We start from the raw sequence: 25,002 nt of genomic DNA, 5'->3' as shown, positions 1-25,002 counted from the left end.
TCAAGTTTTTAGTACAGTTGTAAATGATACTTTAAAATTTTTCTCTTTTCAGTATTCTAGTATTTAGAATTTGCTAACCTCACTTATTCTTTATAGAAGTTTTTTATAGATTCTTTGGGATTTGCTACATAAATAAGCATGTCATTTATAAATAAAGACAATTTTGTGTTTTCCTTTCCAATATGCTTTTGTTCTTTCCTTATTGCATGGACTATACCACCCATTATGAGGTTGATTAGGAATCAAAGTGGACAGTGTCGCTTGTTCTCAGCCAGTTTTTCATCATTATCTATGATGTTAGATGTAGGTTGTTTATAGATTCCCTTTTCAGGTTAAGGAAATTTTTTCATATTCCTACTTTGCTGAGAATTTTTTATCATCTTGTTGAGGATTGTTGTGTCTCAGTTCATGAGGAATATTGGCTTATGGTTTTCCTTACCATATCTTTGTATGGTTTTTGTTATTAGAATAACGCTGGGCCCTTGGGATTGGGAAGTGTTCTCTCTTCTGTATTCTGAAAGAGACTGCATAGAGTTAAAAATATTTAGTCCTAGCCCTAGCTGGTTTGGCTCAGTGGATAGAATGTCAGCCTGTGAACTGAAAGGTCCCAGGTTCAATTCCAGTCAAGGGCACATGCCCAGGTTGTGGGCTTGATCCCTAGTGGGGGACTTGCAGGAGGCAGCTGATCTATGATTCTCTCTCATCCTGGATGTTTCTATCTCTTCTCTCTCCCTTCCTCTCTGAAATCAATAATATATATATTCCTAAAATGTTTGCTAGAATTTACCAATGAAACCATCTGGGCCTGGAGTTTTCTATGTTGGAAGGCTTTTAGCTATAAATTCCATCTCTTTAATAGATATGAGACTATTTAAGTTCTCTATTCCTTCTTGAGTAGCTTTGGAAGTTTGTGCTTTCAAGGAATTGATTCATTTCTTCTAAGGTGAAGAATTTAGGGCATAAAGTTGTTTATAGTAATCTTTTATTATCCTTTTAATATTTGTAGTAATTTCTTCTCTTTCATTCCTGATATTGATCATTTGTCTTCTCTCTTTTTAATGTGGTCATTCTGGCTAGAGGTTCATCGATTTTACTTTTTTTCAAAGAACTACATTTGACTTCATTGATTTTTTTTTCTGTTGATTTTTCTGCTTTCCATTTTATTGATTTCTGCTCTTTATTCCTTTTGCTTGCTTTAGGCTTTATTTGCTCTTCCTTTTTAAAATTTAAATTTAATATTTTTTCCATCATTGTTTATCCCCCCCCTCATACCCTCTTCCACCTATTTGCTTTTCTTTTTCAAGTTTTTCTAGGTAAAAGCTTATTGATTTGAGATCTTTCTTCTTTTCTAGTATAAGCAGTTATTGCTATAATTCCTTTTAAGCACTATTTTAGTTGCATCCCAGGAATTTGATATATTTTTATCTTTATTCAGTTCAAAATATTTTCTAATTTCCCTTCCAAATTCTCCTTTGACCTATGTGTTATTTAGAAGTGTGTTATTAAATTTCCAATTCTTTCCCCAGGTTTTTTCTGTTACTGATTTTTAGTTTAACTTCATTATGGTCAAAGAACATATCTAGTATGATTTGAATGCTTACAAATTTTTAAATACTTTGTTAATGGTCTTGAATATGGTTTATCTTGCTGAATGTTCCTTATACACTTAAAAAGAGTGTGTATTCTGTTGTTATTTGGTAGAGTGTTCTATAAATGTCATTAGATTAAGCTGTTTGATAATATTGGTCTTTTATATCCTTGCTGATTTTCTACTTGTTCTATTGATTACTGCGATAGGAGTATTGAAGTCTCCAAGTACAGTTGTGGATTTGTACATTTCTCTGTTCAATTATATTAGTTTTTGCTTTATGCATATTGAAGCTCTTTGGTTAGGTGTCTACGCATTTAGAATTGCTGTGTCTTATTGATGAATTGACCTTTTCATCATTATGTAATGTCCCCCTTTATCCCTGGTAATATTCCTTGTTCTCAAGTCTACTTTATATAATATTAATATAGCCACTTCAGCTTTCTTTTCTTCCTTCCTTCCTTCCTTCCTTCCTTCCTTCCTTCCTTCCTTCCTTTCTTTCTTTTTTTTTTCGTTAATCCTCACTCAAGGATATTTTTCCATTGAATTTTAGAGAGTGGAAGGTAGGGAGAGAGAGAGAGAGAGAGAGAGAGAGAGAGAGAGAGAGAGAGAGAGAAACATTGATATAAGAGACACACATTGATTGGTTGCCTCCCATACCCTGACGAAGGCCAGAGATCAAGCCTGCAACTGAGGCACATGCCCTTGACCAGAATCGAACCCAGGACCCTTCAGTCCCATAGGCCGACATTCTATCCACTGAGCCAAACCAGCTAGGCTCTAACTTTCTTTCGATGAGTGTTTACATGGTATATCTTCTTTGATCCTTTCACTGTTAATCTGTCATTCATTATATTTAAAGTGGGTTTCTTATAAATATATAGTTGTATCATGTTTTTTAAATTTAATTTGACAATCTCTGTCTTCTAACTGGTGTGTTTATTTATTTTTATTAAAAATTGTACTTACTGATTGATTTGAGAGAGAGAAAGGACAAGGGGGTGGGAGAGAGAGGGGGGTCGATTTGCTGTTCCACTTAGTTATGCATTCATTGGTTGATTCTTGTATGTGCCCTGATGGGATTGAACCTGCGGGACGATGCTCTAACCAACTGCGCTACCTGACCAGGGCCTAATTTGTGTGTTTAAACTAGATGTTGGCAAACCTTTTCTGTAAAGAGTCAGATAGTGAACATTTTAGATTTTGTGAGCCATGTGCTCTCTATTGGTATTGTTCAACTCTGCCCTTGTGGTTAAGTTCACTGATTCTTTCCTCTGTCATCTCCATTCTGCTATTGAACCTATCCAGTGAACTTACTGTTTCAGATTATATTTTTCAGTTCTAAAATTGCTAATTCATTCCTTTTTATAGCTTCTAATTCTCTACCAAGAACATCCATTCATTTGAAGGGTGTTTACCTCAGAGAGCATAGTTATAGCTGCTTTAAAGTCTTTTGAGTATTCTTGTATCTGAGCTATATTGGGGTTGGGTTGGTTATCTTTTTCATTGGTAATTGGCCATATTTTCCTTTTTCTTTATATGTCAAGTAATTTTCTATTGTATCCTGGACATTTTTAATATTATAATTTGAGACTCTGGGTCCTCTCAAAATCCTCTGAAGAATGTTTTGTTTGTTTGTTTGTTTGTTGGGTTTTTTTGTTATTGTTGTGTGTGTTTTTCGTTTTAGCAGGCAATTAACCTGGTTTGGTCAGACTGCCAGTTCTCGGACTGCCAGTTCTCTGTTGCCTTTTTTGGGTGATGGTTCTAATTTTAATTCAGTTTTTTAAAAATATATTTTTATTGATTTCAGAGAGGAAGGGAGAGGGAGAGAGAGATAGAAACATCAATGATGAGAGATGCAACCCAGGTGTATGCCCCGACCCAGAATGGAATCGTGACCTCCTAGTTTATAAGTCAACGCTCAACCACTGAGCCAAGCCACCGGACTTAGTTTAGTTTTTAAAGCCTTTGCAATACTGCTTTGGGTCTGTCATGTCCCTACTCAGTTCAGGGGTGGGGTGCATCTTGAACTTGTATCGTTTATACACGGGATTAGGGGGAACACTGCCCGCCCCCCCCCCCCCCCCGCCCCCAGCTCTTTCCAGTATTTCTCTCATATTCTCTGGTTCCCAGGGGACTACCACTCAGTTCTCTGGCCAGAAAGAAGTTTTTGTAGGAATTTTAGCTGCCTGTACTGTCACTGCATAGTTCATGTAACTTGGGCTGCCCTCAGGGCAAAGTGACAGGAGAAAAGAGAACAAACAGAATAACTGAATTTCCCTCATACTTTTCAGACTACTGGGGCCATTTTTTCCAGTTACTGTGCCAGAAAGATGGTGTTTTTTTTGTTTTGTTTTTTACTGGAGTTTTAACTACTACATGATTGCCATGTAGTTCTGCAACTGGGGCTGCCTTCAAGTCAGGGCTGGCAAAGAAAAGAGAAGGGGCCAGAGAAAAAAAGGGAAAGGGGCCCTAACCAGTTTGGCTCAGTGGATAGAGCGTCGGCCTTCGGACTGAAGGGTCCCAGGTTTGATTCTGGTCAAGGGCACGTACCTTGGTTGTGGGTACATCCCTAGTAGGGAATGTGCAAGAGGCAGCTGATCGATGTTTCTCTCTCATCGATGTTTCTAACTATCCCTCTCCCTTCCTCTCTGTAAAAAATCAATAAAATATATTTTTTTTAAAAAGGGGAAAGGGGATTCCCCTCCCCACCAATACCTCTCAGCAGCCCCTTTTTCTGGTTCTTTGGCCAGAAGGACAGGGTTTCTTTTGAAGTTTTTGCTGCCCTCTCTCCTGTTGATATTGTTTACTTTATGTAGTCTTCAGGTAGTTAGATGTTTTTTGAACAGAATATTTATTTTTATCAGTACATGACTAAGGCTCTAGTGACTTTATATTATTGAAATCATTACATAGGTCCTCCCCCCCCCTTAACCTCATTTATCCTGCTCTCGTCCCCCGAGCCTTCACCCTCCCCGCCCCCCACCCTCACCACCCCATTGTCTGTGTCCCAGATTATGCATAAACACATACAAGTTCATTGGTTGATCTCTTTATAGTAACTTCACTACCTTTTGGCTAGCACCACAAGTCCCATCATTCTTTATAAAAAGTAAATACTAAATACAAATACTCCACTCTATGAAAATGTTTTGTGGTAGCTCAACCATGATGTTAGCTTATTTAAATTAAATTATCCAAATTTTCCACATCTCTCTTCATACTGATGAGTTTAGTCATAATAATTTGTTTCTACTACTTTATCCCCCCCCCCCCACCTTTTCCCTCTCTTTATTTGTAGATCAAGCCAACTTTTCTCTAAACTTCAAGAAAGAAGTTTATTTACATGTTACAACAGCCTATGGTTCAGTTCTTTTGTGGACCCTGCAATTATGATAATTAACAGATATTTTTTCAGAGCTCAGTATACCATGTTAATTAACTGAGTGCTCTGACACTTTAATAAGCACTATTGAATACTAGTTAATGTAAAAAAGAATCTCACATGTTCTATAATTATAGCTCTAAAATCACTGGAATGAGATGATTATCAGCATTCATGTGAGAAAACTGTCTTTTTATAGACACAAGTTTTAAGAACATGGTTTCTTGAGTACTGCAGTGCTTGTTTACTGTGCAGCTAAAATTTGAAACCATCATAATTCTTTGCAACATGTTTAGGAAAGCAGGCTATTGGGTCAAAGTCCCAAATATAAATGTGATGTATCCATCTTACCTAATAATAGATAAACATGTAAATTAACCATCCCTCCGCTACACTCACCAGCCAATCAGAAGAGTATGCAAATTAACCCACCAAAGATGGCGGTTAATTTGCATACGTGGGGGCGGAGCGAAGACTGAGGGCTCCATTTGGAGCTGCGAAGACTGAAGGCTCTGTCCGGAGCTGTGAAGATTGAAGGCTCCGGCCAGAGCGAAGGCCTGGGTCCCGGGTGCCAGAGGAAAACCGGTGCTGGCAGCCAGGGGAAGGGAAGGCCTATTGCACGAATCTCTTCATGCAACGGGCCTCTAGTAAATAGATAATCATCAAAACTTGTCATGAGGAATGGTTCAAGATAGATTTCCCATGAATTGTTCCAAGAATGCCACATATTAGATTCTTTAGAGAGGTACACTTATCATCTTATGGCTTTTCTCTGTCATTTTGTTCTACACTTAAATAAAAGGATTGGGTTATATTTGCAAGTATGTTTAATTAACTCTTATCCTATCATATATGTATGTGTGTGTGTGTATGTGTATATATATATATATATATATATATATATATATGTATATATATATATATATAAAGCCAGCAACCATAACGCCATAACGACCAGAATGACCAGTCGCTATGATGCCCACTGTGGCCAGCAAACCCGTCCAATTGGGGGGTGGGGCCGGTGGCCAACCTCCCTCAGCTCCTCCCCACAGCCGGCCCCACCCCTGATCGGCCTTTCCCACCCCAATCGAGGGTGGGGTGGCCGGCCAATCCGCCCCCACCCCCACGCCCTTCCCCCAGCCAGCCCCACCCATGATCACCCCACACCCCAATAGGGGGCGGGGCCATACAGCCAACCTCCTGCAGCCCCTCCCCCCGGCCAGCCCTGCCCCGATGGGCCCCCACCACCCCATTGGCCCAGAGCCCCTCCTCCCACCCAACCCCGCCTCCAATGGGCCCCCACCACCCCAATCGGCCCGCAGCCCTCCCCCAGCTAACTCCACCCTTGGTCAGGCCCCCCCACACCAACCGGGGGTGGGGCTGGCCGGCCAACCTCCCACGGCTCCCCTAGCCGCTGACCCCCAATCAGCCCCTCAACCCTATTTGGGGGCGTGGCCAGCTGGCCAATTGCCCTTGGCCTCCTCCCCACAGCGGGCCTGGCCCTGATCGGGCCCCAATCTGATCGGGGTGAGCTGGCCAACCTCCTGCCACCGGCTCCTTCCGACAGGCCTGGCCCTGATCTGCCCAATTGGGGCTGGGCCAGCCGGACCACACCCATGCACAAATTCGTGCACTGGGCTTCTAGTTCATTAATAAGAATGGAACTCTTTGAAAGTCTTGTTATATTCTACTCCAGCAATTTTCTTTTTTACTAGTATTCAGTCTTCACCTGAGGATATGTTTTTATTGATTTGCGAGAGAGAGGAAGGGACTAGAAGAAAGAGAGAGGAGAGAGAGAGAGAGAGAAAGAGAGAAAGAGATCAATTGGTTGACTCTGGTATACACCCCGACCAGGGGTTGAACCTGCAACCTAGGAATATGCCCTAACAGGGAATCAAACCTGCAACCTTTTGGTGAACACGACAGTGCTCCAGCCAACTGGACCATCCTGCCAGGGATACTCCAGCGATTTTCAACCTTTTTCAACTCATGGCACATGTAAATTAATTACTGAAATTCTGAGGCACACCAAAAAATATATTACTTTTTTTGCCAATCTGACAAAAAAAAGTTATAATTTTGATTCATTCACACCAGACGACTATTGTTATGTTGGCTGTTGTCGTTTTTTAATTTGACAATCTAAGGGGAAAGAGGTCAGGTATTGCATGTTTTAAAAATTTTGTGGCACACCAGGCGATTTTCACTGCTCTACTCTCGGGATTTCTAAAACATGGATGATCATGGGCTAATAAGGTCTATCTCCTCTCCTTTTTATTTTGTCTGCTAAAATGCCTGGTGTCTGCTTTTTCCCTGCCCACTCCTCTTCCTTTCCCCCAGCATTATTTTATTGCTAAGTATTGTATGTGACCAGATATTCAGGTGAAATATTTAACATAAAATGTTTAAAAATGATTCTCCCAAGCCTTAGCTGGCTTGGCTCAGTGCGGATAAAGCGTCGGCCTGTAGACTGAAGGGTCCCAGGTTCGATTCCAGTCAAGGGCACATGCCCTGGTTGCTGGCTCAATCCCTAGTGGGGGCGAGGGGAGGGGGTGCAGGAGGCAGCCCATCGATGATTATCTCTCATCATTGATGTTTCTATCTCTCCCTCTCTCTTCCTCTCGGAAATCAGTAAAAATATATTACAAAAACCAAAAAAAGCCGAAACCGGTTTGGCTCAATGGATAGAGCGTCGGCCTGCGGACTGAAGGGTCCCAGGTTCGATTCCGGTCAAGAGCATGTACCTGGGTTGCGGGCACATCCCCAGTGGGAGGTGTGCAGGAGGCAGCTGATCGATGTTTCTGACTATCTATCTCTCTCCCTTCCTCTCTGTAAAAAATCAATAAAATATATTTAAAAACAAAACAAAACAAAACAAAAGATTCTCCCAAATGAATTCCATGTAATATATAACTACGTTCCTGAACATTTAGTGAGCACTTAACACTTAATACATACCATACTGGAGATAGATGGTGCTCATGGTTGCAAAACAATCTGAATGTACGTAATGCTAGGGAACTATACACTTAAAAATGCTAAAATGGCAAGTCCTAGCTGGTTTGGCTCAGTGGATAGAGCGTCCGCCTACTGACCAAAGGGTCCCGATTCAATTCCTGTCAAGGGCACGCACCTTGGTTGCAGGCTTCTCCCCGGCCTGGGCCCTGGTTGGGGCGCTTGCAGGAGGCAATCAATCAATGTGTTTCTCTCACATTGATATTTCTCTCTGTCTTTCCCTCTCCCATTCTCTCTAAAAGATCAATGGAAAAATATTCTTGGGTGAGGATTAACAACAAAAGAAAAGTTAAAATGGTAAATTTGGTTATGTATATTTACCACATCAAAAGAAGCTTTTAAAAAAAGCTATAAAAACAAACAAGAAAATCTTTCAGTAATTAGAAAAACATATAGGTTTTTATCATCTTCAGATGACATGTGCTTTGTGCCCCTCAAAAATGACTTTTAAAGAATTAAAATATTACAACAGGCTGCTAGTTCAGTTTCTTTAATTAAAGGTAAAAATGCTTAATCTGATTATAAATGATAGATGTCTAGTATAGCCTCTATTCATGAAACACAACAAAGATAAGGATTCTTGCCGTGACACATTTCTGTTTCCCGTGTCATATATGTGAATATAAACTAATAGTATTACTTAGCCAGGTGTTATTTACTGTAATTCCGAATCTCACGATAATTCTAGAACTGAATTTAGACTGCAGGATGTGCCTCTATTTTTTTAAAAATATGTTTTTATTGAATTTAGAGAGAAAGGGAGTGAAAAAATATCCATGTGAGAGAGAAATATCCATGTGAGAGATGCTGCCTTCTGCCCACCCCCTACTGGGGATGGAGCCCCAACCCATACATGTGTCCTGCAGGAATTCAACAGGTTACCTTTTGGTGCATGGTATGACGCTCAACCAGTTGAGCCACACTGTTCAGGGCAGGATGTGCCTCTTTTAAACTGCTCTTCCCCTTTTGGTTTCTAGTTAGTGATTGCCCCCTGATATTTTTTAAAGCTAAATTTTATTTTCAATTTGCTCTTCGTTTGCAACTTTTATAATGACCAAGATATAAAACTAGATAAATTTGTGATTATTTTTTGTTACCGCTCTTCATTCACCTGTTTTCATCAGAATAAAACTTACTGTGGTTTATAATGAGATTGGCATGAATTTCTCAGCTTAAAAGTAAGATTTGGAGATAATATTCTTGGGATTATGATTGCTTTCTTGCTTGGTGATTTGCTTCCACTTCCTAGGTTTTGAGATAAAGGGCAGGTAAAAAGTCTGCATGCCAAAAGCAGAAGACACTTGGGAATTTTTTCATCATGAACTTTTAAATTGAAGGAATTTGGCTGGATTACAATATAGGAAATGGATGATTTTGCAGTAAAGTAAGTAGAGCTTGAAATACAGAAGAATGAAAGCTTCTATGTGAAAACATTTTAAGAGGAAAACATTTTTTCTCTTTATGGTTCATTGTGCTCTAGGAAAACACCACCAAGGGAGTGAAACACAGGATGTGATTGCATCAGACAAAGCAGCAGTAATACCAGTTGCCCATGAACATGAGCACAGCCATGACCACCACACACAGCTGCATGCCTATATTGGTGTTTCCTTGGTACTGGGCTTTGTTTTCATGTTGCTGGTGGACCAGATTGGCAGCTCCCACGTGTATGCTACTGATGGTAAGTGATTCCAAGGCTTTCTGGGCAGTGCATTAAATTTGCAGTTTAGAAAAGCACAAATGCTTGAATAATTTAATGTCACTGGCCTGATTTAGTGCTAAAATTTGTCTTCAGGTTCCTGTGAGCATTTTATTTGTTTGGGGCAACTTAATGAGTTGTGTGAGCATTTTAATCAGTTGGGGGAGCTAGTGAGTTGTGACATGTGACACAAAGAGTGTTTATTGAGTATTGCCCTGGTTATCTTAAAACTTTCAAGTTTAGTTAAAAGTCTGGGGCAGAGTCTTTTTTAAAAAAAAAAATACTGTATTTTTTTATTTGGCATATTTCACTCAACATATGTTGGTAATATTCATCCATTTAGTTACATGTAACAGTGGTTCATCAATTTTCTTTTTTTAATTATTTTTAAAATCTTTATTGTTGAAAGGATTACATATGCCCCTCTTCCCCACCCACCCCCATTGATCCCTTCTAGTTCCAGCCTGCTGACACTCTCCCTACCCTCACCCCCTTATCCCAGGCCTTTATCACCCTATTGTCTGTGTGCATGGGTTATGCATATATGCATACTGGGGCAGAAGTTCTTAAACCTTTTTGTGCCATGGAGCTCAAAAAAGCCTGTGGACCTTTTTTTGGAATAATGTTTTTAATTATGCAAAGCACTAGAGCCCTGGTGCGTGACATTCGTGCACTGAGACGGGGGGCGGGGGTGTCTCTCAGCCCGCCCTCTCGCAGTCCAGGACCCCTCAGGGGATGTCCGCCTGCTGGCTTAGGCAATCAGACATCCATCTCGAATTCCGGGGCTCCTTGGCTCCTGCCACTGCTGCTGCACTTGCCAGCCCGGCTTCTGGTTGAGTGGCGCTCCCCCCATAGGAGCACACTGACCACAGACCTCCTGCGTTGATTGTCTGCCCCCTGGTGGTCAGTGTGCATCATAGCGAATGGTTTTTCTGCCGTTCGGTCAATTTGCATATTTGGGTTTTATTATGTAAAGCATAGTGCGTAGGGCAGTGATGGCGAACCTATAACACACGTGTCAGAGGTGACACGCGAACTCGTTTTTTTGGTTGATTTTTCTTTGTTAAATGGCATTTAAATATATAAAATAAATATCAAAAATATAAGTCTTTGTTTTATTATGGTTGCAAATATCAAAAAGTTTCTATATGTGACACGGCACCAGAGTTAAGTTAGGGTTTTTCAAAATGCTGACACGCCGAGCTCAAAAGGTTCGCCATCACTGGCGTAGGGTTACAGAAAAAACCAATGATATTGAATTATGGTTACCAAAACATTAAAACAAATTTGTGATCTAGTAATATAGGTCTTCCTTATCAATGCATTAAATAATGAGATAATTCATTTAAATCAGAAGCAGGGTTAAGTTTTATTTTTTAGGATATCTGTATGACAGCTACTACTGTTACTTAGGTTGACTAAAAACATTAAATTGTGAGATGGGCTTTATCAAGGCAATATGAGTGTTAAGTTGAACATCCAGTTATTTGGGTGTTTGTTTTTATGGTCACTAGTTTAAAAAGTCCTGATTCACAAAGATATTTTCTTACAAATATATGTAGGCACATTGGTAGCTTGCTTATCAAGGAAAGATAAGCTTCTTTCAAGAACAACTAGAATTCTCTAAGACTTTTAAAATGTAACTCCAGTCATAGTAACTTTTTTGTCTTAAGATCACTGAATTCATCTTTGGTGAAGTCAACAACATCTTTGATCGGTGATACAACCTTGAAAGTATCATAATAGAAATAAACTTGAAAGAGTTGTAATAGACATAGGAGTTTACAGATATCTCTTTTCAAATACATTGACAGAGAATTTTGCAGATAGGAACTGCTGGAAAGCAGCATAGATATTTTGGTCCCTAGTGGGCAGCGATCCCATGACTTTTACCATTTGGCGGCTGAATGACTGTTAGGTGCAGAGATGCCTGATAGTTGCCCAGCTCTGTCACATGAGCATCTACAGACAGGAAGACTAATCATGCTTAATTTAAAGTAGTGATGAGTGAGAGCAATAATATCAAGATATCTACAACTGTAAAGTAATATGAAATTCTGGTTCTGGCAAAATATAAATAGTGCAAATATTATTTGTGGTTTATTGTCTACATTCATAATTAAAGGAAATGCTGATTTTTAATAAAGGTTAGTAAAAATAAAAATGCATTTTTTTTCAAGGTAAGGTCACAGTCACCCCTGCGTTCTACCTGTGTTCTCCTCTGTGGACCCTAGGTTAAGAATCCTTGGCCTAAAAAGAACTGTAGAAAATCAGGCAAACAGATAGTTCATAAAAATGGTCCTTAAGCATATGAAGAGATATTCTTCACTTTCACTTAAAATAAGAACAATGCAAATCAAAACTCTGCTGAGATACCATTTTTCACCTGTCAGGCAAGAACTTAAAAGCTTGACAATACACTTTATTGGCAAAGCTATGGTGAAACAGAGGCTCTCATCTATTGCTGTGGGAATGCAAAATGGCACAGTCCTTGTGAGGGGGAATTTGGCAATATTTAAGAAAACTACATATGTAGTTACTCAAAAATCCCACTTTAGTAATTTATTCCAATAATATGGCTCCAATATGAAAATATTTATGTACAAGGTTATTCCATGCAGGACTATTTATTATTGTAAAACCACATAAATGTCTAATAATGGAGATTGGTTGAATGAAGTGTGGTGTGTACATATAATGGAGTTCTGTGTAACTATGAAAAAGAATGAGGAATCAGATCTCTGAACTGATAGGGAGAGATTTCTAGGAGATATTATTAAGTAAATAAAAAAGCAAAAATGTAAATTCCCTTCTATCATATACTATATTTTGTGTAAGAAAGAAGGGAAAACAAGAATATATGTATTTATTTTTTTTAAAAAAGGAAACGTAGGATCAGCTAGAAAACATAGTTGGTTCCCTGTAAGGGATCGAGTAGGATGGGAGGGCATGATGGGACAGAATGGTTTCAGGAAGGTGTGACACTTCCTGGGCATGCCTTTTTGACTTTTGGGAACATGTTAATATTCTCCATATTAGAAAAATAAAATGAAATCATACACACACACACAGTGTCCCCCCAAAAGGTATACACACTTTGAATGATTATGTCAGTGTTTGTTAACATACAGTTCGTTTTTGAAATTTAAAAGAATCTACAGAAATGAAAAATATTTTAGTCAATGCCTGTTTTCAGGCACTGGTCCAGGAACTGCTGATAACTCGAAGCAGTGAAATTACAAACATCAAGAATCATTTCATTTGGTATTTGTGTGCCCTCAATTCGTCAACTATTGTTGGTTTTATACTGTAAACTTTATCTTTCATTTATCCTAGTGGCACATTAGGATAAATTTTCTTTGTTCAGAGCTAAATCTGGCTTCACCCATTATTTCAAATCAGTTAAACCTGAAACGGAGTGAAAATTGAGTTATCAGCTTTAAAGTGTGTATACATTTTTGGGGAATATATATATATATATATATATATATATGCCCATTACACGAAGATTCACGCAATAAGCTTTCCTTCCCCTGGCTGCTGGCACCGGTTTTCCTCCGGCACCCAGGACCCAGGCCTTTGGTCCGGTCGCAGCGGAGAAGCCAAGCCTCTTCAGTCTTCAGTCTTCACTCCATGCCTGCGTATGCAAATTAACCACCATCTTTGTTGGGTTAATTTGCATAGTCACTGATTGTCTGGTGGGTGTAGGGGAGTGACACCAATTTGCATGTTTCTCTTTTATTAGTGTAGATGTTTATATACATGTATGTATGTGTCTCCTAGCTCTGTCTGCAGGAGGGCCTAGAAAGAAAGATACCCCAATAGCAATGAGCATATTAGGGCTTTTCAGAGAAATGGCTAATTCCAGGACAGGGGCAAGGTAGCTACAAAATGAGCTTGGGACATCTAAGGGTCAAAAAAAGCAGGAAGAAAGAAGTTGGAAACATGTCACAGGATGTATTATGAACCAGCTTGAAGGGGCTCTCACTGGCCAGATATAAGACAATCAGAGCACCAAAATGATTAAGAATAGTAATGAAATGTAAAGCATTGAAAAAATGGGGATCGATGAGCCCATCTGAGGGGTGGAGGGGGTAGGTTAGTAGGTCAGGTAGGGGATGGGGCAGGTAGGAGAAAGGAAATAAAAGGAGAAGGGAGAGTACTTACTCACAGTGGAATGCTGAATGCCAACTGGTAAATGTAGAAAGAATGCTGGCGTTGGAAAATTATCATTTTTGCAGCCTTCATAGTAAAAATTGTCTCAAGCAAGTATCATCAATGAATGTTAAATCTAGGGGGGGCGGTAAATTTATTTTTTACATATATTTTTATTGATTTCAGAGAGGAAGGGAGAGGGAGAGAGAGATAGAAACATCAATGATGAGAGAGAATCATCAATCAGTTGCCTCCTGCATGTCCCCTTCTGGAGATCGAGCCCACAACACAGGCATGTGCCCTTGACCCTCCAGTTTGCAGGCTCATGCTCTATCTACTGAGCCAAACTGGCTAGGGCACGGAGGGTAAATTTTGATTTGCTTTTTAGTTGCAAGGGGGAAAGAAGTAACTAAATGAGGAAATTAGACAATTCCTTGACTAGATGATCAAAATTAATGGCATTGGTGTTCTGCTCTTGGTGTAGGCAAGTAAGCTCCTATCAGACCAACCTTCCTACAGATAACTAAACTCTGGACTAAATTTAAAAAACAACTATCCAAAGACACAGCAGAATGACCTAAAGCAGGCAAATTCTGACTCCCTAGTCAACACTTGAAACTAGGTGAGTTCCTGTTTTTACTGCATTTAGCAGTCATCAACTGCTGGGAGGGTCAAATGAAGATTTCCCTCTTATCCACCTCTTCAGGACAGGCGAAACTTCTAAGTGTTTGAAGCAGAAGACAAAAGAGAGTAGTGAGAAAAATAATCTACTTTAAGAGCTTTCAAAGGATTCATCTACCTCCGGGTTAGGGGGCATCTAATGGTTTTTGTTTCACATTGCTTAATGGCTGCCTTGCTTATTTTTACCTCAGATCCAGAAGCAGCAAGGCCTAGCAATTCCAAAATCACCACCACGCTGGGTCTGGTCGTCCATGCTGCAGGTAGGGAACCCTTTTCTTTTCTGTTGCATAGTGGGAGACTTAGTGTTTATATCACAGGGACCATCCACATGAACCACTCTTGGACTGGCCTTCAGGGAAAGGGTTACCTAATGAAGCCCCCACCACCACAAGCACAAGCCCTGGTGTACTCAGTGTCAGGTCTATAACTTAAAAGTGTTTTTTCTAATTTTTTAATAGTTAAGAAAAATATTATTTCATGGCACATGAAAATTACATACAATTCAAATTTCAGTGTCCATACATAAGTTTTATTGGAACAAAGCCATATTATCTATCTATGGCTGCTTTTGTACAATAATGGTGGAGTGAAGTAGTTGCAAGAGACCAAATGGCCCACAAAGCCTAAGATATTTCCTATCTCGCCCTTTACGAAAAGTTTGCTGATCTTTGCTCAAGAATGTCATCTTGAAAGAGCCCCAGCACTTTTATACTGAACAGCGCTGCTGCCCAGTATATACCCAAAGTGTCAGTTTGTCAGCAGTGGGCTGTAGAGTGCAGAAGTCTCAGCATTGCTGACTGGGCATGCCTTAGAATCATAACCCAAAACCGATCCCATGGTAGCATTCTGTCAGTGACAAACAGAGACTGGAAGGTGGCACACTATTATCTGGACTTTTCTAGTACCACATGCTTTTTTAACAAAAAATCTATCCATTCAACCAACATTTACTCATTATGTATATACCAACTATGCAGAGTCTTGTGTCTTTATTTTGTTTTTGTATCTGCAAGATGCAGAGATGCTTCCTTTGAAATTCTTTGATATTTATGTTATTACAATTTGATTATCATTGCATTTTTTAAAATTGATTTGAGAGAGAAAGAAACACTGATTTGTTGTTCCACTCATATCATGCATTTATTAATTAATTCTTGTATGTGCCTTGACTGGGGATTGAACCTGCAACCTTGGTGTGTCAGGATGACACTCTAATCAACTGAACTACCTGGCCAGGGCTTATCAGTGGATTTTTTGAGTATCATACTTTTTCCAATAACATCAACAGTAATAGCTGACATATCAAATATTGTGGGCCAGGTGCTAAGCTCTTTATTTATTTTTTATTTTTATTTTTTTAAAAATATATTTTATTGATTTTTACAGAGAGGAAGGGAGAGGGATAGAGAGTTAGAATATCGATGAGAGAGAAACATTAATCAGCTGCCTCCTGCACAGCCCCTACTGGGGATGTGCCCGCAAGCAAGGTACATGCCTTTGGCCAGAATCGAACCCGGGACCCTTCAGTCCGCAGGCCGACGCTCTATCCACTGAGCCAAACCAGTTAGGGCGGTGCAGTGCTAAGCTCTTTACATATGTTATCTCATTTAACCCTCATGAAAACCCTAAGAATATATACTTTATTGAACCCATTTTAGAGATGAGAAGGCTAAGGTTTAGAAAAGTTAAATAAACTTTAGAGCTAAATCCAGCTCTACTTGACTCTGCAGCCCACACAGTCAATCACTACACTGTATAGTTGTTGTTGATATTTATAGTTGTTGTTACATATAGTGCTTTATGTTTTGCTTTTTTTCAAATTTAGCTGATGGTGTTGCATTGGGAGCAGCAGCTTCTACTTCACAGACTAGTGTCCAGTTAATTGTGTTTGTGGCAATAATGCTACATAAGGTAAGCAAAATTTTGGTGTAAGATTTACTATTGAATATATTCGTAATTAAAATTTCTCTTTGGTCATAATGTTTTTCTGGAATGGGAAATTTTTTTAGTTATTTTCATGATTGCAGTTCATTCTAGAGAATTGAATAAATCTGTCCTATCTGTTTTTTTGCTATTATTTTCTTAAATTTTCGCTTGAAGGGGTTTTATTTGTATTTATTTATTTGTATTTTTTAAATATTTTTAATTGATTTTTAGATAGAGAGTAAAGGACAAGAGAGGGAGAGAGAGATAGAAACATCGATGAGAGAGAAACATCAATTGGTTGCCTCATGCACACCCCCTGCTGGGGATCAAGCTTGCAATCCAGGCATGTGCACTGACTGGGAATTGAACTGGGGCATGGGAAGACACTCAACCTGCTGAGCCATACCAGCTGGGCAAAAGGGTTTTATTTATTGTGGTTTTACACAAACTGTTAAATTCTCTCTAGATTTCTATATTTTATAGTAATTTTGGTTTATAAATATTTTTTCTTGTACTTTCTTCTTGACTATTTCTCTTTTTCTGCTACCCAAAAACATGCATACACACACACACACCCACATACACACAAGCACACATGCACACACACAAATATGATATTTTCTTAGGTTAGAACATTAATTTCTAAAAGGCATTATTTTTTTTTTTGTATGAAAATTGAGTCAAATGACATGTACTTCATGTAGAAGCAGTCCATACTTCGGGAGTAATAAGGAGCAAATTTTCTTTTCCAGGCACCAGCTGCTTTTGGGCTGGTTTCGTTCTTAATGCATGCTGGCCTAGAGCGGAATCGAATCAGAAAGCACTTACTGGTCTTTGCACTGGCAGCACCAGTTATGTCCATGGTGACATTCTTAGGACTAAGTAAGGTAAGTCTAACTCATTCCTATTCTTTCGTTATGTACTAGAACTTACGGTCTCTTACATTGAATTTTTAGTTAAATTAGTCCCTCAAACTAAAGACACAATTAGGCCCTGGCCGGTGTGGCTCAGTTGGTTGGAGTGTTGTCCTGTACACCAAAGGTTGTGAGTTTGATTCCCGATCAGGGCACATATCGCAGGTTGCATATATCCCATTCCAGGGGCATATGGGAAGCAACCGATCGATTTTTCTCTCTCACATCGATGTTTCCCTCTCTCTCTCCCTACCTCTCTCTACAAAATCAATAAAAGAAAAAGGGAAAGAAAGAAAGATAAAATTAGGAGTAAAAACCTGTACAAGGTAAATGTCTTAATTCCAAATCTCTTCATAAATTTAGAGCATTTCCTTAATTCATTTAATTTGAAAACATTTTTCCCATAAGTTCCAAAAATATTTGCACAAATATATGACCTATATGACCTATAAAATAATATAACTTAAACTTAACCAGACATGCTAATTTTATTTGACAGATACATAATAAATCACAATGCATACTTAATGTTTAAGTAGGCACATGAAGTGTGAGTGACAAGCATGCAGCATCTTTGAGAAGAGTAGAGGATGAGCAGAGATGTCTACATTCAGCTAAGACTCAGATTCTTCTACTCCCAGCTCTCATACCACTGAATATCAAATATCCAGTTCCTTGGGTTCTAAGAAACCAATGAACAAATAAGACAAAAACAGACTCATAGAAACAGCTCAAACTGATGGATGCCAGAGGAGAGGGGAGTGGGGGGGGATGGTTGAAAAAGGTGACGGAGAATATGAAGTCAATAATAATGTGATCCGTTTGCATGGTGACAGATGATTACTAGACTTGGTGAGGCAATTACATTTGTAAGGTATATAAATGTTGAATCACTATATTATACACCTGAAACTAATACAATATTATATACCAATGATACATAATCCTCCTATATAATAAAAGGGTAATATGCAAATTGTCCCCTTGACTGGGAGTTCAACCCAAGTTTAACAAGCGGGCGGCGGGGTGGGGCCAGCCCAACCGCCTGGGGCCCCTCCCCCTGGCTGGCCCCGCCGCCGCCCCTGATCTGCCCCCCACTTCCCAATCAGGGGCAGGGCCTGCCAGCCAACCTCCTGCGTCCCTAACCCCTCCCCGCCCTCGCCCAGCCCTGATCGGAGCAGGCTGGCCAGAACCCACCTGTGCATAAATTTGTGCACTGGGCCCCTAGTAAATAAATATCCAGTTCTTTATCACCTGAAGTGGCATGAGTCATTTGTCAGCTCAGACCCTGTTGTTCAAGATGGACCTTCCCATGCCTTATAATCCTGCCTATTAGGGCTGTAGTTCTTAGCGGCAACCCTTCCCATTTTACTGAAATGTCAACTGTCAGGCAATAGGAGAAAATTTTAGAACCAAACTACTCAGGGCTGGTTCATGGGAACTGCTTTCCCCCCTACACTCTCTGAAGGTCATTGAGTCTTCTGAGTATCATTCAATTCATACTTGATATAGTAAAACTTGTATTAAAAGGAACATGAGAAATGAGATGGTTAAAGAGTGGTTAAGCTCCTGTTAATCAAGAATTTGTTGGTCTGGATGGAGTGCCATCAAATGAGGTGCTATAAAGCCCCTTTTAGTTCACCTGAAGAGCCTTTTTTCAGTCCATGAACAATATATAGTTCCTTTTAAAATACTGTAGTACCCTATTTATCACTTCATTGATGAGTGTAAGTTTTTAGAACTTTTGACAGGAATGTCGGATAATTCTGGAGGCATGGAGTTATATTTATGGCATGATCTTTTCTTAAAATTTTATTTATTTTTTTTAAAACATATTTTACTGATTTTTTACAGAGAGGAAAGGAGAGGGATAGAAAGTTAGAAACATCAATAAGAGAGAAACACCGATCAGCTGCCTCCTGCACACCTCCCACTGGGGATGTGCCCGCAACCAAGGTACATGCCCTTGACTGGAATCGAACCTGGGACCTTTCAGTCTGCAGGCCGACGCTCTATCCACTGAGCCAAACCAGTTAGGGCTTTTCTTAAAATTTTAATTGTCTCAGTCCATAGGTCCACTTTTTAAATAGAAAAGCTAAAATTAGCTTATGAGATGTTTCTAGGCTCTGTGAGGGCAGGTATACATTTTGATTGCCACTGTATCTCAAGCACCTGGCCTACTGCCTGGTACATAGGCAGTATTTGTTAAATATTAGTAAATGAAATAGAGTGTATGAAATTTAATATCTGTATTAATAATGCTGTTGATTCCATCTTATGAATAATACAGGCTAACCATGTTCAACCAGGCTTGGAGTTTGTACATTACCAATAGCCTTAAAACCTTATTTGGAAGCTTCCCATAAATAACGTAAAATTGCTCTCATCTCAAGATGTCCCCAGATAGCACTAGTCATGAATATTGAGTGGTTTTTCATTGGGACTTCTTCCTGACCCTGAACTAGACTTGACTTAATTTTTCTTCTCTCTCTTTCTGAATTCACAGAGCAGTAAAGAAGCCCTTTCAGAGGTCAATGCCACTGGAGTGGCCATGCTTTTCTCTGCCGGGACATTTCTTTATGTTGCCACAGTACATGTCCTCCCTGAGGTGGGCGGAATGGGGCACAGTCACAAATCCGATGCCACTGGAGGGAAAGGCCTCAGCCGCCTGGAGGTGGCAGCCCTGGTTCTGGGTTGCATCATCCCACTCATCCTGTCAGTAGGACACCAGCATTAAATGTTCAGGTTCCAGCCTCAGTCCACGGCCGTTTGCCATCCAGTGAGAACAGCCGACAGAACAGCTGCTCACTTTCTCAGTCTCTTGTCTCACCTTGCCCATCTCCACCTGTATTCCTAGAGTCTGGAGGGAGGTGAGATTAAAACCTGGAGTAATGGAAAGCTTTTAGAATAGAAACAACACATTGCAAGTGGATATAGACATTCCATTGTGTTGTCTTTTAAAAGGCCCTGGGCATTTTGAGTTTTGATGTTTCTCTTAACCCTATTCTCAGGGAAGATGGAATGCAGTTCTAAGGAAAAGTCTCCACAATGAAATAGTAATTATGACAGTCCAGTGTTCGATAATTAAGCAAAATCTCTTAATTCAGAGGCTCTGCCACTTTATGCATTGATTTTTAAGATGGGTCTCACCGTGGAAAACTGGTGCTTTAGCATCTATGCCACATGCCTTGATAGAAGGTCATAATGCCTGCTGTCTTAGATGCTAAAGATAACTGTAGTTAATTTGGGGCTCGAGTCAAAAAAATGATGGCAAGACACATTGAAAGTTGACTTTATACTCAAGAGCTATCCCCTGCAAAGGGGCTGTCTGGAGGACTTTAACTTCCTTCTGCAGGTTCCTCCTTGAAGAGAGCCTGCCATAGAGCAACAGCAGTGGACTGGCTTCTAAAGAGGTGACTAGTACTTAGTAGCATTTCTTTTCAAGTTCTCCTTTGCAGAACACCTGCCTCCAACACATTCTTATGAGGAGCCAAGTTCTAGTAGGTTCAGGCCTAGGCTTTCCTTCAAGAACAGTCAGATCCCAAAGTATCTTTGGAAATTAAGTGGTGTTAAATTTTAAGTGAATTTGGATAGTTACTGACATCTTTGTAACAGCCTTTTTAAAAGTAAGATTATCAAAACCTAAGTTGTCCTTTTTTTTTTTTTTAAGTATTTATCTTAGCAGACCAGCAGTCCCTCTGACAAAATACTGGGTTTCTCTTGGGGAGTGCTCAGTCAGCGTCACCTCAGCACCTGCAGCAGTGAAGAAAGTCAAGATGTATCGCAAATGGGAAATGTTGGCCTGTTCATTTAAAGCTTATTGAAATAATGTCTTTTGTCTCTTCATCTTTTCCATATTTTTCTCCTCTAACTTTCCCCTCCAGTCCCTCCTCACTACAATTTGCTGCTTACTGCTGGTGGTGAGGTTAGTATTTGTGTGAGTTCAGTTCTCATCAGGACAACCACTTCTCGAGCTGTGATGATGAAGATAATACTGTCTCTATTCCTTTTTCTTATTCCCTTCAATGAAGTTCCTTTGTGTCAAATGCAGTTTTGCTAAACCCTTAAAATAGCACTTTCTCTCAGATGAGATGACACAATCATTAATATTCTGGTAACTTAAACAATTGAGATAGTAAAAAATGTTTAACAAACTAGGATGATTTTTTTGTCTTTGCCAATATCCCTGTAAACCTTATGTTATCAAACAAGTGTATAATATTATTATATTATTTATTTTGATTTTCTATACCATTTCAAAACACATTGCATAAAAAGGGAACCATAATATTTTCTTAAGGGCAATGGATTTAGGAGTTTGTAAAAAAAATTTTTTATGACGCATATGCCAGCATGCCTATGATTTTTTTCCTTCCTAGATTTGTCACTGGGTCAGCAGCTATAGAACTTGTGAGCCCTCTGCTGGCTGTAGACCAAAGTAGTATAAATAGGATTAAGTTTTGTATAGTGGCTGGCAACCATTGCATACAATCTTAAAACCAATGGAAGGTATAATACGGAAAGTCTAAGTGACTTTCCCAATAACACTGACTTATGAGAGTCATGGAGTTTCCCCTGGTCCTTCAGAATGACATGGTTGCCTTGATTCTCCCTGGATATTTACTTTGTTAAATGAGTAGGGTATTTTAGTGTCTGGTTTGGATGGTAGCACTTTCTGTCATATTGTTGTGTGCAGTGATGAGAAATGTGTTCTGCTGGCCAAAGCTCCTTTCAGCAGTGCCTTGCCATCACACTTAAAAGTTTGGCTAGAATATCTTGCTGGTTAAGGCCTTGAACTCTGGCAAGGATTGAACCATGTACCTTCCAAATTTGCCTTCCTCTCTGGACCTCACATTAACAGGCAAACCTTCCAAGGCCTATCAGCTCTCCGAGGCTGTGGGCTTTCCCAGATTTTAAAGCTGCTGCCTCAGGAACTACTCATTTCTCTCCTGGTCAGCAGACAGAAATAGCCATACTAACCTTATAGGGCTCAAATGCATCTTCAGGCAGCACGGAACCGAGCAGCGCGGCAGAGGCCTCCCTTCCCTGGGGGAGGAACTTGCCCATGGTGGGCAGTGTCCCAGGAGAGGCCACATCGATGATCACTAACTGACACATTTCAGTTCCATTTCTGTCTTGTTTAAACTGCCTCCTTAGATGTGGATGCCTTAATGCTCTCACACATTTGAAAACATTTGCAATACCTAAGTGGCTGCCATGATCACAGATGGAAATATTGGCTACCAAAGATGCAATTGATGATGAAAAGTATAGTCCTTCCTTCCCCATAACCAAAGTTAATCTTAGTTGCAATTTGACTCCCTTTCCTTGGTAGGAATAGACTTTCTTCAGATTCCACATAAGTGGCAAATTAAGTTGAAAAAATACTACTGATCCATTCCCGTCACTTGTTCTCCAGTGAATTGCTTCTCAGGCCCTCATTCTCCAGAGCAGAAATGTTCCAGGTCTGGTGGCTTCCTGTGCATACTAGGGCCGATTTCTTTTCTTTAGGCAAAGGTTCTTCACTGGAGTGTAGTGTTAGAAATGGTACCGTCTTACAGAGGCTGTGTTCTCTCTTCCCACCCCACCCCAAATCACCTTTTTTTTCCCCTGTTCAAATCATCTGAGTCAGCCCTGTTCCTATATTTTGAATCATCTTTAGAAAAAAGAGGTGGCCATTTTGAGTGTTCAGTTCTTTGTAAAAAGGAGAAAATGTAATTGCGTTTTTTTACCGGCCTACTACCAAGTGTCACTGCCTGGTTTTTTCTCCTTTTCAAGGATTAGAACTAGGAGGACACACCAGCATTGAGTGTATTAAGCTCCTTAGACACATGGTAGCTAGTACTAAGCATGGGAACTGTATGTCAACAGCACAAGACCCCAAAGAATGTTCTTGCATATCGGGCCCCAGGACCCCTTGACCAGATTCATCCAAAACTGCTGAACCCTCTGTGGGTGTCCTGCAGGGGAATTTCTGCTCAATACAGAATGGTTCGAATCACCCAGAGAGCACTGTTGGAGATGCCATGGAATAAAACCACTGATGTGGCCCCTTCGTACCTGAGACATCTAGATTCACCTCCAGAGACCCGAGGGAAATTTGTGACTTGTAGGAAAGGACAAAACAGCCATTAGGGATATGCTCAGATACACTCAGCCTAACTTAAGGAGCTCAGCTTTGATCTTTTTTTCTGATAGCATCTTCTAGCAAGTTGGGAGACTCATGAGATACACTGCAGTTCCCCTGGTGCAGTGGCCTGAACAGTGATTTTAAATGTCCCATTTTCTGGGTCCTTTGTAAACATGAAATCATTCCATGTATGGCTGCCTTATAATTTTGTCTCTTTCCACTTTAATTGTGAATGGTTAAAAAATTTTTTTGCTGTTTTCTGATATTAAAATTTTATTAGTGCATACCTTATGTGAGTAGCTCATTAATTATCCAGTTTGTTTTTTCTGTTTGATGACCAGACTTGACCCACATTTGAACAGCAGAAAAGGTAATGAAGAGCTTTGAAGGGCAGAGGAAAGATGTACCCACTGAGTGCACGTCCTTTAGAGAAGGAGGGAAGGAAATGGGGAGGGGACACTAAGGATTCCATACACCATCTCCCCCCAAACATACCAATTCATTGGCAGTTTCTTTTTTTTCTTTTTTTTTTTTTTTGGCTTTGCTATTATTGTTAGCAAATATTATTTATGAAGTTAGTTATCTACTCCCAGAAAGGAGAAGCAGGCAACAGGTCCCATTCACAGGGATTCATTTCAAAGGGTAAAGCCATGCTCTCTGAGGACCTGGGGGCTGTGGACAATTGACCCTGGGAACAGAGGTTTATTTAGAAGTGCAATCTGTAAACTTGATATTTTCTTTCTCTGTGGACTTTAGTACTGAAACTTATTTTTTAACTCATATACAGATAAGCATTTTTTACAGCAATGTCTCTCTTAAATATGCAGTTTGTATGTTTAGTCATTAGATTCCATTATTTATTACTGGTCCACTTTGTGCTGGTTTTCTTTATATATCATGTGTGCTACAGTAAGTTACAAAGATTGTGCCCAAAGGTACATGTTTTCTGAAACCTTTCCTCATGAATAGGCGAAAAGGACATGCACTATGATTGCTGCCACCTCTTACAGAAGCCTTTGGGGAAAGTGCCTACATACCTCCTGTGCCTTTGAAATCTTAGAGAGCCAGCATTACTAAGCAATGGCCCTTTTGTCCTGCTGCCTTGAGGTCAAAATGTAAATATAGGCCCTAGCTGGTTTGGCTCAGTGGATAGAGCATTGGCCTGTGGACTGAAGGGTCCTGGGTTCAATCCCCAGTAGGGGTGTGCAGGAGGCAGCCAATCAATGATTCTCATCATTGATATTTCTATCTCACTCTTCCTTTCCCTTCCTCTCTGAAATAAATAAAAATATTTTTTAAAAATGTATATACAGTATATAAGTTTAGCCCAAACAGCCAGCAATCCTTACTCTGTTTGGTTTCATTTCTAATCCTTCTAAGCTAGAGCTGACTTAACAGTGTGGTTTCTATAATGTAAGTAATAAGCAACCTTGTGTCTTGTCCCTGTGTCTAGAATGCCCTTCCCCTAGATCCCTCTGCTCCTTTAGGTCTGGATCCAAAGTCTTCCAT

The 25,002-nt window shown here is 39.9% G+C and overlaps 1 protein-coding gene across 2 annotated transcripts in view; it reads left to right on the top strand.

The window, feature by feature from the left end:
- SLC39A9 (solute carrier family 39 member 9) overlaps positions 1-23,779 on the top strand; it is a 39,471-nt gene extending 15,692 nt beyond the window's left edge. Inside the window, exons 3-7 of one of the 2 annotated variants that reach the window (XM_070417676.1) lie at positions 9,469-9,669; positions 14,715-14,783; positions 16,349-16,434; positions 17,202-17,336; positions 19,870-23,779. In XM_070417676.1, coding sequence (XP_070273777.1) covers positions 9,469-9,669; positions 14,715-14,783; positions 16,349-16,434; positions 17,202-17,336; positions 19,870-20,100 — 722 coding nt within the window. In that variant the 3' untranslated portion in view covers positions 20,101-23,779. The remainder of the gene's footprint in view (positions 1-9,468; positions 9,670-14,714; positions 14,784-16,348; positions 16,435-17,201; positions 17,337-19,869) is intronic. The other variant, XM_070417687.1, reaches the window with a different exon arrangement.
- The last annotated feature ends 1,223 nt before the right edge of the window (positions 23,780-25,002 follow it).

The sequence above is a fragment of the Myotis yumanensis genome, unplaced genomic scaffold, assembly GCF_028538775.1.
Source record: "Myotis yumanensis isolate MYYU_CA2020_CCGP unplaced genomic scaffold, mMyoYum1.0.hap1 SCAF_1, whole genome shotgun sequence".
Lineage (NCBI taxonomy): Eukaryota > Metazoa > Chordata > Mammalia > Chiroptera > Vespertilionidae > Myotis > Myotis yumanensis.
The sequence above is the reverse complement of the archived record's forward strand: the minus strand, read 5'-3'. Positions and strand labels throughout refer to the sequence as shown.